At 39.1% G+C, this 12,484-nt stretch overlaps 1 protein-coding gene across 28 annotated transcripts in view; it reads right to left on the bottom strand.

Moving 5' to 3' along the window:
* Positions 1-12,484, bottom strand: part of LOC6535844 (heterogeneous nuclear ribonucleoprotein R) — a 52,873-nt gene that overhangs the window by 4,892 nt on the left and 35,497 nt on the right. For 5 of the 28 annotated variants that reach the window (XM_039376673.2, XM_039376676.2, XM_039376675.2 and 2 more), the window contains 8 exons: positions 11,673-11,808; positions 8,402-8,535; positions 8,208-8,336; positions 8,002-8,142; positions 7,823-7,929; positions 7,285-7,406; positions 5,440-5,714; positions 3,242-3,503 (listed from right to left, as the gene is read on the bottom strand). In XM_039376673.2, coding sequence (XP_039232607.1) covers positions 3,242-3,503; positions 5,440-5,714; positions 7,285-7,406; positions 7,823-7,929; positions 8,002-8,142; positions 8,208-8,336; positions 8,402-8,535; positions 11,673-11,808 — 1,306 coding nt within the window. Of the gene's footprint in view, positions 1-217; positions 1,182-3,241; positions 3,504-5,439; positions 5,715-6,050; positions 6,094-7,284; positions 7,407-7,822; positions 7,930-8,001; positions 8,143-8,207; positions 8,337-8,401; positions 8,536-10,331; positions 10,468-11,672; positions 11,809-12,484 lie in introns of those variants that run through there. The other 23 variants (XM_039376693.2, XM_039376690.2, XM_039376692.2 and 20 more) reach the window with 15 other exon arrangements.

Raw genomic sequence — 12,484 nt, 5'->3', positions numbered from 1 at the left:
AAAGTTGTTGCTATTTTTTCTTTGTTTTGGTCTTGGTTGTTTTCGGTTGGATTTAGTTCAACTGGTCTACGGTTCGAATGGGGTTTCTTGACGTTGTTTAGTTATTTTAGTAGCACAATTTGATTTTGTCCAGGTTCATTTTGTGTCTTTATTTGGCTAGTAAGTAGTAAAGGGAAGATGGTCGTTTGAGTGTTCCAAAAATAACAAAGACAACACATTTGATCATGGTTCGTTTAATTTTTCTCATCATTGGTTATACACATCACAAATCGGGGAATAGTGTTATCTCGACATAACGCCAGGGACTTGGGACTTGATTACATGTACAAATATATGGTGTTTGGGGTGTGTGACTATTATGTATTAGTGCATTAGTGTATTTGTGTGTGTGTGTGAGGTTAACAGTTACCAAACGTGTTACTTTTGTAAGTAAAATATTGTACATGATATTATCGCCTGACACATGGAACATGGAACATTTAGCACAGCTAGCATGATGGGTAGCGGCGATAACTGGGCTTGGGTTACAAAAGGGATCGTCCGCCAGATCGATGGATCCCTGGACCGAAGCAGAACAGAGCGCTGTACTTAAAGGACTCGGGGTTATTCGTGTATCTGTAAGTGTTGCGGGTCTTGACGAGTGTGCTGGGCGGGCGTTGATCCACTCCTAGTTTGGAAATTTTGAATTTGGCAAGGACTTTCGGGGTCTGTTCGCAGGGCTGAACTGATCTGATCTGGCGCTAAGGATTTTGATATTGATGCTGCATGTTCTTGACGAGAGACGAGATGCGTGATGTGTGATGAGTGTTCTTGAATTCGCCTCCATTGCCAATGACGAGATTCTTTGATTTGATTTGAGTTGATTTAGATTTAGAAAACAAGATGATATGATCACATTGAATGTATGGCGTGTGTTCTCTGGGGACTAAGACTGATGTGGACCTGGCCCACTTATCGAATTTGGTTTATTCGGACTTCCGCTTGGATTTCTTTTCTTTTTCGGGCCGAGACGACTTGGACTTGTGAGTATGCTTCTTGGACTTGTGTGACTTGGTTTTGCTATGTGAGGACCTATGGACTTTACGCTTCTTCACCGGAGAGCGACTCTTGTCGCTGACCGAGGAGGTGGTCGATGAGCTACGCTTAATTACCCTCCATGAATGTCTTGAGTGCAGCTCCAGCTAGAAACAGATTTAGGTTTTGGATTTTGGTTTGGTTCGGTTTGTTTTGCATTCATTTGTAGGTTTTTGGATTTTGGATTGGCTTATATATTTTTATTTTGCTGATACAAAACAAAGCGTTCGTTTGTATATGGCAATGAGCATGTCTGTGTGAAGCATTCTTACAAAGGAACATAATAAAAAGGTGTCTTCCTTGAGGGCAAAAGTGTCTACGAATACAGCCACAAAAATGTAAAGCGTGTTCAAAACGGAAGCAGGTGTTGGGTGTTCGGTGTTGGGTGATTGGTGAAAGGGTGGAAAGTTGGGGGGTTCCCTTCTCGAGGTCAGCACGCTTTTGCCAGACGGTGTTAGTCAACCCACATTTTAGTGTGGCAAAAGCGAGATCTGGTTGGCGGTTTCCGCTATATGTATATTGGCAAAAAATTATAACAAAAATTGGTTGGTGTGTATGTGTGTGTGTGTGTTGTAAACATAATACACGAATCGATTAGTATTTGTTCATACGTAAAGTAAATAAAAACGATTTCAGTTGGCATAGGTGTCACCCTGTGTGTGGATGATATGTATGACAGGTTAAAGGGGATTATATTATACATATGTAGGTCATTGGGTATACATGTGTGTGTAGGTTACTAAACTATTTTTATTTTTCATTACTTTTTTTTGGCTTTGCAAAGCATGATGGATAATTAATTAACAAGACTCACAATTCGATATACATAAAATCACAAAATATTATATGTATATGGTTAAAGTAATGGGCTAGAATATAAGAAATGTATAAATAAAGTTTTTATATTTAGACTTGTGCAATCGCAATCGATCAGGTCAATCTTGAGACGCGTTTCATTTGTATAAGTATATTATTTGTATCTGGAGGCCAACTAATCAGCGCGGGGCGAAAGAAGACAAAAAATTATATACACGTACGTCAAAATTTTGGAATGGTCTTTTTGGATCTTTTCGATGGGCGGTTATGGATGGGTAGGGACATTGAAGTCGCAACGGACACGTGTGCTAATCCAACTCGACTCCTCTTCGACTCTCTATGGCGCTTAATTAGTAGGTGACAATAGATTCAATGGATTCTTTGTGCGAGGGTGGTGGTGGTGGGACATAAATACTAATCGATTCATAAACGTTTACAGACATGGCTCAAATATAGTTAGGTGGTTACATATCCAAGACAATATGCGTATGTTAACAATTACTCAATTTGTTATAATGGCTTTCCATATACATAGGCGATGTTTGTTTCAGTGTGTGTGTGCGCATGTGTGTGTGTGTGCATGTGTGTGTGTGTGGATGTGTGTGTGTGTGTGTGTGTGTGTGTGTGTGGGGGGCGTATCTAATGGGCATGGCTGTAGATTGCTGCTTACAGTTGGATGGGAGTTGAAAAAACAAAGGCAAGGCATGCATCAAAAATTGTAGCATACATCTCAGCGCCGAACAAGTAATAAAAATCAAAGTGAACCGCAATTGTAAGCAGCAAAGGGACAACTGTTAGGATGGCAAGGTGACATTTAGGTAAAGAATTGAAAAGTATGATTATTGGATAAGAAAATAAAAAAAATTACCAAATGGTTTAAACTTTACAACATTTAACAGTTACAAATGCGATACACACGACATTAAAGTGAATGTTTTTTTTTAGGATTTGGAAGGGGATTCACACTATTTTGAAATCTCTCGTTGAGGTCGTTTTTGTATTGGTGCGCGTGATGAGTGTGTGCATGTTGTTTTGGGGGTGTGGGTGGTGTTTCGTATGCATGTTTACATTTTACTTGGCTTTACTTATATGTAATTGAATTGAATTTGACAATGTATAGATTCTCTCAAGTTTGACGCAGTTGTTTGGTTTGATTATGCAGATTTCACTTGGCGCAGGTTGTTGGGATTCGATTTGGTTTTGGTTTTGGTTTGATTTGGTTTGGTTTGAATTTGATTGGTGGTTTTTTTGTTGATTGGTTTGGCTTAATTTTGGTTGTTTTTGTTCAGGTGTAGTATTTTTCTGAGATTGGGATACGAGTAGTACGTTCTTTGTGTTTTGTTGAGCTCACCTGGTAAATTTTGTAGCGGCTTGACGTGCTGGGTGCCACGAGCGCTGGGACGCGTTGGCACCACCCCACGGACCCCCCCGGTTGCTGCCGGCGCCCCCTGACCGGTGGCCCCCCGCTGAGCTACCGCCGCCGCCGCCTGTCCCGCCGCCGCTGCCGCTGCCGCCGCCTGTGGCGCTGTTTGGGCCCCCAGACGACTGATGCTGCCACGTTGGCCAACGACTCTGCCACGCGGCACTGTGATTCCATGCCCACGACCAACTCCCTACACATCATTCGCATCGTCATCATAGTGATAGTGATCAGAATTTTCGGTCGTCATCATCATCATCATGGTCATTATTGCATGCATTGGTTGCGATGTGGGATGGGGTGTGTGTGTGTCGGAGTTGGTGTTGGTGTACGAGTGTGTTTTGAGTGTGTGTGTGGGTGTGGTGTGTGTGAGTGTGTGAGTGTGTTGTTGCATTTCCAGATTCGTTCCATTTTCCATCATTTTCGGTTATCCATCGGCCGTTGGTTTGGTTTTGCGTTTTGATTTGGGTTTCGAGATTTTGGTTCGAATATTTTCGTTTACAGTTTTCCAATAGCATAAGCATGTTTTTTAAACATATTTAAATGTGTTTGTATATATATGGATCGCCAAGATAATTGTCAAATTTTTGTCATTTCAAATTTCGAATCAAACGAAAGAGTAAGCAAAATAAAGAACGTTTTTGAATTGATTTTGAATTTGGAATGTCGAATCGATGAGAATTTCGAATTTGGAGCGGTTGCGTTGTCGGAAAGGGTCAGAAAAACGGTATTCGTTTTGGTTTTGGAATCGAAAGGTTAACGATAGATTTTGGTTTTAGATTTGGTTGTTTAGTTGGTGGTTGATTTTCGTTTTGATTTGGATTTAGGTTGGTGGTGGCAGAGATAGAGTTGGCAATTTTAATGTGGGTTGGTTTTTTTGGTTTTGACGAACATATATATAATTTTTCAAGATTTGTTGTATTTTGTCATATTGTACCGAAAAACAAATGAATTGTTTGTATATAGATAAGTATACAACAAGAACACATAAAAAGAAAGAAAAGAAAAGAAAAATCGAAATAAACGCGTTAGATTCTTGGTGTAAAACTGTTTGTTTGATTGTACACATACACGATGTAATGTATGCATATAAGTATGTATTATTTATATAGAAATTACTAGATGTATAGATACTGTTCTCTGTATTCTGTGTAGACTGAGTGAGCATTTAACTAGTCAATTGGGTATTATAATATACTTATAACAACGGATCTGGGCACTTGAATCGTTCAAGTTCAAGCAACAAAAGCTTTGCCTCTTGCGATTGACACAATATTCAAAAAATAACTTTACCATGTTTGTAAATTTGTTTTATATAACGTAACTATAAGTACAATAAGCGTATGCGGTTAATTGGATTAAACATTAAAGCGTTGCGTTGGGTACAATAAATAAATAATATAATGCGCTTCACTTAATCGCTAGAAATTAATTTAAATTAAAACATCAGCACGCCGTGTTCAGCTCATTATTATAAAATTTAAAATGTTTACTTCGCCCTTGCGATGGGTGGTGCAATTAAAATTAAAAAATAACTAAGCAGGTAGGGTGTAGGGTATACGTACAAGCAAAGCATAAGCGTAAGTTAAGCGTAATAGCGTTGTAAAGCACCGTTTGTTATTGATTTCTCAATTGCGTTGTGGTGCGTCGAGTCCTTAAATTATTGGATGACGGGTGTGTTTCCATGGGTGTGTTAAGCGAGAAAGGGCGAAACAAGCAACAAATAATCCTTGTTCCGGCAATGGGCGTGCACGTGTCTCTGTGGCTGTTGTGTGGGCGTGGAATGGCTTTTGGGTGTTTTTTGGTAGGTGAGTAGTGGGTGTTTTCATTTTTTGGTGCAATTTGGCAGCAAGAGACGTGCAAATTTTGACTTCATAAACGAAACAAAGAGAACACATTTTGGGGGAAATAAAGTTAAAGCCAAATGATGAAGCGTTTGTTTAACAAATCAAAGTACGGAATATAAAGTACAAAGTAAACTAAGGGGTATTTATGTATATGTATATATCTAATTCAAAACGAATTCTACAAATCTAGGTTTCTGTGTGCGTTGTGTTCCTGATCTGTTTTCAAATTATACACCGATTCAAAAGGATCTAGTAATCGGGATTCGATTCGTTAAAACGCACCATAATGCTCGAGGAACCACTGGGACCACTGGCCGATCCTCTGGCCGATCGCTGTCCACTAGCCAGCGGTGAATTCTGGGAGCCGCCGGCCGAGAGCGGAACCACCGTACCGCCGGACACACTCCCTCCTCCCCCGCTGCCCCCTCCTCCACCGTTCGGGTAATCATAGTAGTTGTAATCCCCATCATACGAGCGGTACAGGTCCTCGTAGTAGGACTCATTGGCAAAGAGCCCTTGGCGGTAGTCCGAGAACCCGAAATAGTCGTAATCGTAGTCTACGGGGTTAAGGCGGGGTTAGGGATTAGGATTCTGAGATAAGGAGACATTTACCCCCCCCCCCCTGTGCACCTGTACACCTATACCTAGCTATCATATGCTGCCAATTGTCGATTTGCCAATTAGCCATCGAATCGGGCGCGTACTGAGCGCAAAAAGATACTCCAATAGATAGGGGATAAGATGGATTAGTGCTTTTGTCTGTGGTTGTTGTTGGGTGGGTGGGTGGATTTGGTTGGTTGGTTGGTTTCTTGATAGTTTAGATGTCAAACTAACACACGCGATCGAATCGGTACGGTATGTGGCTTAAGTAGACGAGACTTATGGTTACTTACCGGTGATATAACATCAAACAGTATACAGGGTGCTTAACATTCGCTACACAGAGAACACAATTGCAACATTTAATTATCGTAAACAACTATGGACAACGGTAAGGTTAAATGTCTATATGCTTTGCTTATGGATTGAGTGTGTGTTCGTAATGCCCTGCACTTGCGACACAGAGAGTTCGGATCGGAGGTACGGGGTAGTTTGATTTGAGTTATAAAGAACAACGGAAAGTAAGACTGGACGACAACATCGATAAGAAAATAAACAAGGGCATGCAAATAAAACGAGAATAGAATTATTGTAGAAATAAACGTAGCATCGACATATAGCTTGCAAATGCGAGAGTATACAAATAAGAAAGAAACAACATTTACGATTAGTCAGATGGGAAAAGTAATAGAATTCGGTGAGAAATGGTTACACTCGGTTACTTCAATTGATTGCCAATGATTGTCGGAGATCTTAAGGTTAGTGGGTTGTGGGTTAATCTCGATCTAGCTGGATACGTTTTCTCACTCGACAGGGACTCGAGGGCAGTGCTAAGCGTGACTTTGGGCCTTTGGGGTACAAGTGAGAGTGAGAGTAAAGTGAGAGTGAAAGTGGGAGTGTGCTGGCTGGTGAGTATGGTTTGGTTTCTGTTTTCGGAAGGGGGCGATCATACAAATGTTAGTGGATAGCGCACGCTTTCTAAATCTTAAACAACTTAAACGATGAGGCGAGGAGAAATAAAACCAAGATATAAACATAGGGTAACAAAACGTTGCGTTCGATGGCAGACATGATATAGGTATATCGTTGAACTTAAGGCTTAAACTGCAGACCGGATTAGTGTTAGGATCAGTAGCTGCTGCTGCGGCTTTTCTGTTAGAAAAATCAAAACCTAGAAGTTACTGGAGTACTCGATCAATACGCTATGTGGTGGTGTATGTAAGGTGTTAGTGGCGTGTGTAAGTGTAAGAGTGTGTGAGTGTGTGAGTGTGCCTAACAACTTGGCTAACTGACTACTACGAGAACTAAATCAAATTAACAAAAGTTATTAAGTATTTTTTCTTAGTTTTTTTTAGAGTCCCAAAAGGGAAGGCGCCTGGAGCACTAGCTCCTTCTCATCATCAATATTAACATCAAATATCAAACAGCATAGCCCTCGGGGGGCTATGCATATACATACAGAGAGACATCTAGAACACGCACCCGACGGATGCGGCCATATTCACTTGGCGAATTTGCCAAACTTACCGTATTCGCGGGGTATCGGCGTACGCAGCGGCATGCGCGCCCCTTGGAGGCGCATGGGCGTCAAGGACATCATGCTAGGATGTGTCGGCGACAGGTTTCTGTATGGAGACAAGGTTTCAAATCTTTACAAGGTAATCCCACACGCATTTCAATATATGTATTGAGTACGGATTGATCGGATTGTTTATGGTTTTTGGTTCGGTTTAAATTGGTGTCGTGTGCGGGGGGACAACAAAGTATTTCATTCGCGTGACGGGCAATTGGCAAAGAAAGAAAGAAAACAATAACAGAAAATATAAGTATAATTAATCGACTGCTTTAAGTGGTGGCGACTTGAAAAGCAAACAGACATGTTTAATTTGGATTTAGCCGAAATAGAATGTCCCCCAAGGGATTGCATTAAGTGAATGCGTTTGAGTTTTAGTTATTTTTGGATTTTGCGCCAATCTGTGGTAATGTAGGTATTGCTGTGCTAGACAAGTTTCTAGGTAGAGTGTTCCGGTAGGGAATTAAGAACAATGTTTATGGAAATACATACCCCACGATCCCGGGACGCGTTTGCATCATTTGCATCATTCGGCGCTCGCGAGCACGCAGAATTTCCTCCTTTTTCTTTTTGTCTGAAGGAGGTTTGGCTAGAGAGACCTGCAACGATTGAAAGCAAAGCGGTTAGAAATAGATTCCAGGATTCTTTTAGATGCTTTAAGTCGAACCCACCTCAATATTCGAGGCGCCGATCTCCTTGCCATTAAGGCCACGCATAGCTTCGACGGCGCTATCACGATCCTCAAAGTGTATAAAGGCATAGTCTTTGATTTTCTTAACGCGTTCCACCTTTCCGTATTGCTCAAATTGTTCCTGGTAATCGTGTATTATTAGATTGGAGTTGATTGGATTATTAGGTGGTTTACAAATGGTTTTACCTTTAGTTTATCCTCTGAGACGTCCTGGGTAAGATTTCGCACATAAAGAACTTTAACTTTGGACATAGTTTGCTCATCCGGCTCCTCCTGTGGATCGGCCCAGTCGACTATTATATCACATCCCCAAACCTGGTAATGGTAAAGGATCTCTTGTTAGGAACTTTATCCGAAACGAATCCCAAATTTGGTCTTACCTTAATTCTTCCTGTGCCAAGTCTTCGTTTGGCCAAAGATGCCGCCTTGTGTGACTCGTATTCAAGAAAGCAAAAACCGCGATTCTTTTTCTTATCATCTGGCGAACTGTATATGATTACCTCGTATAGGCCAGCTATAGGTTCATATTCGGGATCAGGTTTATTTTTAAATAAAGAAAATATTCATTTGAGTACAAATATAGACCGTGTTATCAATTCAAATGCAATATGGTTAGTTGGTTGCATATATGTAAAAATTGAAACGAAAGTAATACAACAAAAAAGTATTTGTATCTGTACCGGTATGGGCATGTGTTTGTTTGTGTGCGACAATGTTTAAGAGCACAGGTTATAGGACACAGACGCACTCGAATCGAGTATATTATAAGTAAATGAGAGTAAATGCACAAAATTTACACGACAATCGAAGGGTGTTTCGCTATTGATTTTGCCGTGTAAGGTAATGTGCATGTCCGTAATCTGAATCTCTAAATAATATGTAGAGCGAATTAGATGATTTCGAAAACCAATGCCAACAATTGCTGCTTGCTTAACTTTTTGAAATATTTTTGAATAATTGAATTATTGAATGAGCTAAGCTAATACATTTTTCGGTTTCGTGTACGAGTATGCGAGGTTTGAGGTTTTGAGAAAGTATCACAGAGAGCGGGGATATAACATTAAGTTGGATATGTAGTACGTATAGAGAGTAGTAGTATTGCAAAATGAAACACACATTTAGAAAAACACTTAAAAACCTCTGTTGCTGTTGTTTGCTTTTATATAGTACATATTGCAATCAAAATAGGAAAGTAAAAAGGATATATGTATATAACCAAAAACACAACACGAAGTAGAGCACACATTGAGCTTGGATTTATTTTCGTTTGGAGTTTGGAGTAATGGAAACGAAAACGAAAACGGGAAAACTATACAAACATATAGCCGAGTTAGACAGATTAAGAGATAGAGAACGTGTGTACACTCAGATACAAAGAGAGATCGGTAGAGATATAGAGAACAATAACGTAACAACGAAATATGGATATCGGATTTTGAATTTGGCTTAGTTTCTCGTCGATTCGTTTGCATCAATTGCTCGGGGAAGTAGCGCTTATGTGAGAGATAGATACAGAGATAGTTAGAGTAAAATGAGTTCATTTTTAAGGTCTCCAGTCATTAAGTAAATGAATTTCATATATTCAACATGAATGGGCCAAAACATATCGATTTGAGTAGGCGAATTACTGTTTCATATTTTGGTTTTCGGTTTCTGGATTTTGGGGCGGGATCGTATGTGTGCGCCGTTTATTAATCTATGTGTATGTGATATAGGTCTGCACTAAAACGAAAACTAGGTTTATTCCATTGGTATTTCCGTTTTTTCTTTCAAAAATATTCAAAATGTTTTGGTTAGCGAATTGTTTAGCTACAGGTTTTCAATGTCAACAAATTGGGCACATTTAACAATCGGAACTTTAAACGAAAAAACTAAAGAACAATTAATTTTTTGTTGTATTTACTAACAGCGCGGAAAATGAGCGAATAATGACGAAGAGGTTATAATGCAATAGACCCAAGAACATGGCTTTAACTTGGCTAAAAGCCATGTCCTCTTATCTGGTCGCTTGTGCGGAAGTATTTGATAATTTCATTCCTTTTGATTTCGGGGTATTAGCATTTTAAAAGCGAAAATTGCAAAACAAAAATCCAATTGATACTTCTTTTTGTAGGCTTCCATGCGTTTTTCAATTCTGCAAGTATCGCCCCTAAAAACATTTATGGGATTAAGTACAATTAATTGGGGTTGGCCAATTCTGGTAGCCAATTGGGGTTGGTGGTTTTTTTTTTTGGTGCTGGGCTGGTTGGTTTTTGGGGGTCTTTTGCTTTGTTTATGGTTGCTGTTGCTGTTGGTTTTTGGATCACTTACGTGCATGTTTTGAAAATTCCTCAATTAATTCGTCGCGATCTCTATTCTTAGGTATATTGCCGACAAAAAGCCGGTGATTGTTAAATGATATCGTAACACCAATCTTTTTGCCTTTCCGAATTTCAAAATCATTTAGCTGCAATTGTTTGAAAGTTCACACAAAACAAAAGAAAATTTTGATTTGCTATGAAAAATTTGTAATTCATTGGTACTGCGATTTGATTTTGGATCGATTTGGTATAGGGGTTGTGGTTTCAATGGTGGAAGAATGAGTGTTCGTGTTTGATAGTAATTCTCATGGGTGAGGTAAGGTGTGGAGTTCTATTATCTAAACTTTAGTAACTTATTTTTCGGTATACATATTTTGTATTGCGTGCCAAATAAAAATGAATTTACTCAAAAATAACGTTGTTCTTTAGCTAAATTCCAGTTGATTTGATGTGGATTATCGTTGTTGCTACCAGTACTAGTACTTACTATGCGAAATAATTACTTCGAAATTAACAGAAAGGGCTCAGTGCAGCTAGAAAGTGAAATGCGACTCGATCTTACCTTAGAAATGTCATGGGAATCGACTTTCTAGCTGGCACATGGCGTATACTTAATATTTATATTTTCAAGAGCCTGCTTTCCTACGGTGTGATTATTATTAAAGAACATAATGGAAATAAAGTTTTGGAATGCATAACAATTTGGTACAAAATTTAAAAATTTGAATATTTTTTGGTTGGTTCTTTTTCGTAGGCAAAGTTAATGACTGGAGATATTATGTAAATAAGTTAAAAAGAAATATTCTTATACGACAATTCAAGCTTGTAACGAATGGCAATGAGGCAAATGGGTGTGTCGCTGTATCTATGTGAGCATGTGACAGTATCGGTGTCGTTGTTTGTTTGAGTGTACTTTTTGTGGGGCAACATATATGAGAAATGCATCCGACGATGTATATGGTTCGGTTTTTATCATGGGGCGGGAGCGCATTTGAAAAGAGTGTCTCGATTTTTGATTCGGGGGAGATCACTTTTCAAGTTTCAATTTTCAATTTTCAGTTTTACTTTCTGAAGTGTCGAGATGGCAATGGCAATGACGGATGTTTGGATGGTTGAGGTGGGGGTGAATAGTAAGGATGAGTTCAAAACAATAGCATATAAATTGAACGGAATATAAAAAAAGAAAGCCCTACGACCCTTTCTAGTCTGATCAATTAGTCTTGTTCCCTGCAATTAGCCAATGTTTTTGGTTTAGCCAATTGGATTTTTGTTTACAATTTAGTGCCGATTGCGGAGTGCCGGATCGCAGCTCCAGTTGTGGTAATTTAAAATACATTTTTGGTTAATTTACCTGTAAGTTTACCAAATTCCTCTAAAATTTCATCTTTGCCCTTTGACTTGGGAATATTGCCTACGAAAAGGCGCAGATTCGGTACGCTTATATTTATTTTTAGACACTTGCCGGGTTTTATTTCGTGATTATCGAGCTAAATTGTGGGAGGGAAGGTAAAACGATTCTTTTTAATACCAATTCAATGTTATTAATAAATAATAAGTAAAATCATAACTAGTAAATAATTTTGAACTAAGGCAAATAAGGTAGATAAGAATAGGGAGAAGGGGTAAAATAATAAGATAAGGATTGATACGAAAATCTTGTCGTTTTTGTTACCAATTTTGAAGCGGGCTGCGTGGTTTGTATTTCGGTTGAGTGTCAGTTTGGAAATGTTAAAGGAAAAACATTGTTAGTTGTTAACTGGTTATGGCAGGTGATATATGGCGGCAACATAACTTGCCTCCCAATATCACGATCTAAATTTTTGGTCATGCTCGTCTAAATAAAACCAGACAGTGAGATTGAACGTACGCTGCTAAGTTGTCTACAAAAGTTGATAGCTACATAGCTGGGCTTAGGACTATAGAAAATTTAACTAAAAAGAAAGTAAAACAGATATAGAAAAGGGGCGGTAGGGGGTGGTTGTGTGATTTGTCAGGGAGGAGGCCAAATCTTTTATTCGAAGAGGAGAGAACTCTTTTCAAACTTGCAATTTGAACGATTTTTGGGCGCTGAAGAGATCTGTTTGCGTAAATCAGGATTACAAATCAAAGTAGACGGGACATGCATTACATAAGTTACAGAAATATCAAGTAGAGAGAGAGACA

The sequence above is a fragment of the Drosophila yakuba genome, chromosome 3R (genome assembly GCF_016746365.2).
Source record: "Drosophila yakuba strain Tai18E2 chromosome 3R, Prin_Dyak_Tai18E2_2.1, whole genome shotgun sequence".
NCBI classification, from domain to species: domain Eukaryota; kingdom Metazoa; phylum Arthropoda; class Insecta; order Diptera; family Drosophilidae; genus Drosophila; species Drosophila yakuba.
This window is presented reverse-complemented; position numbering and strand designations above follow the sequence as displayed.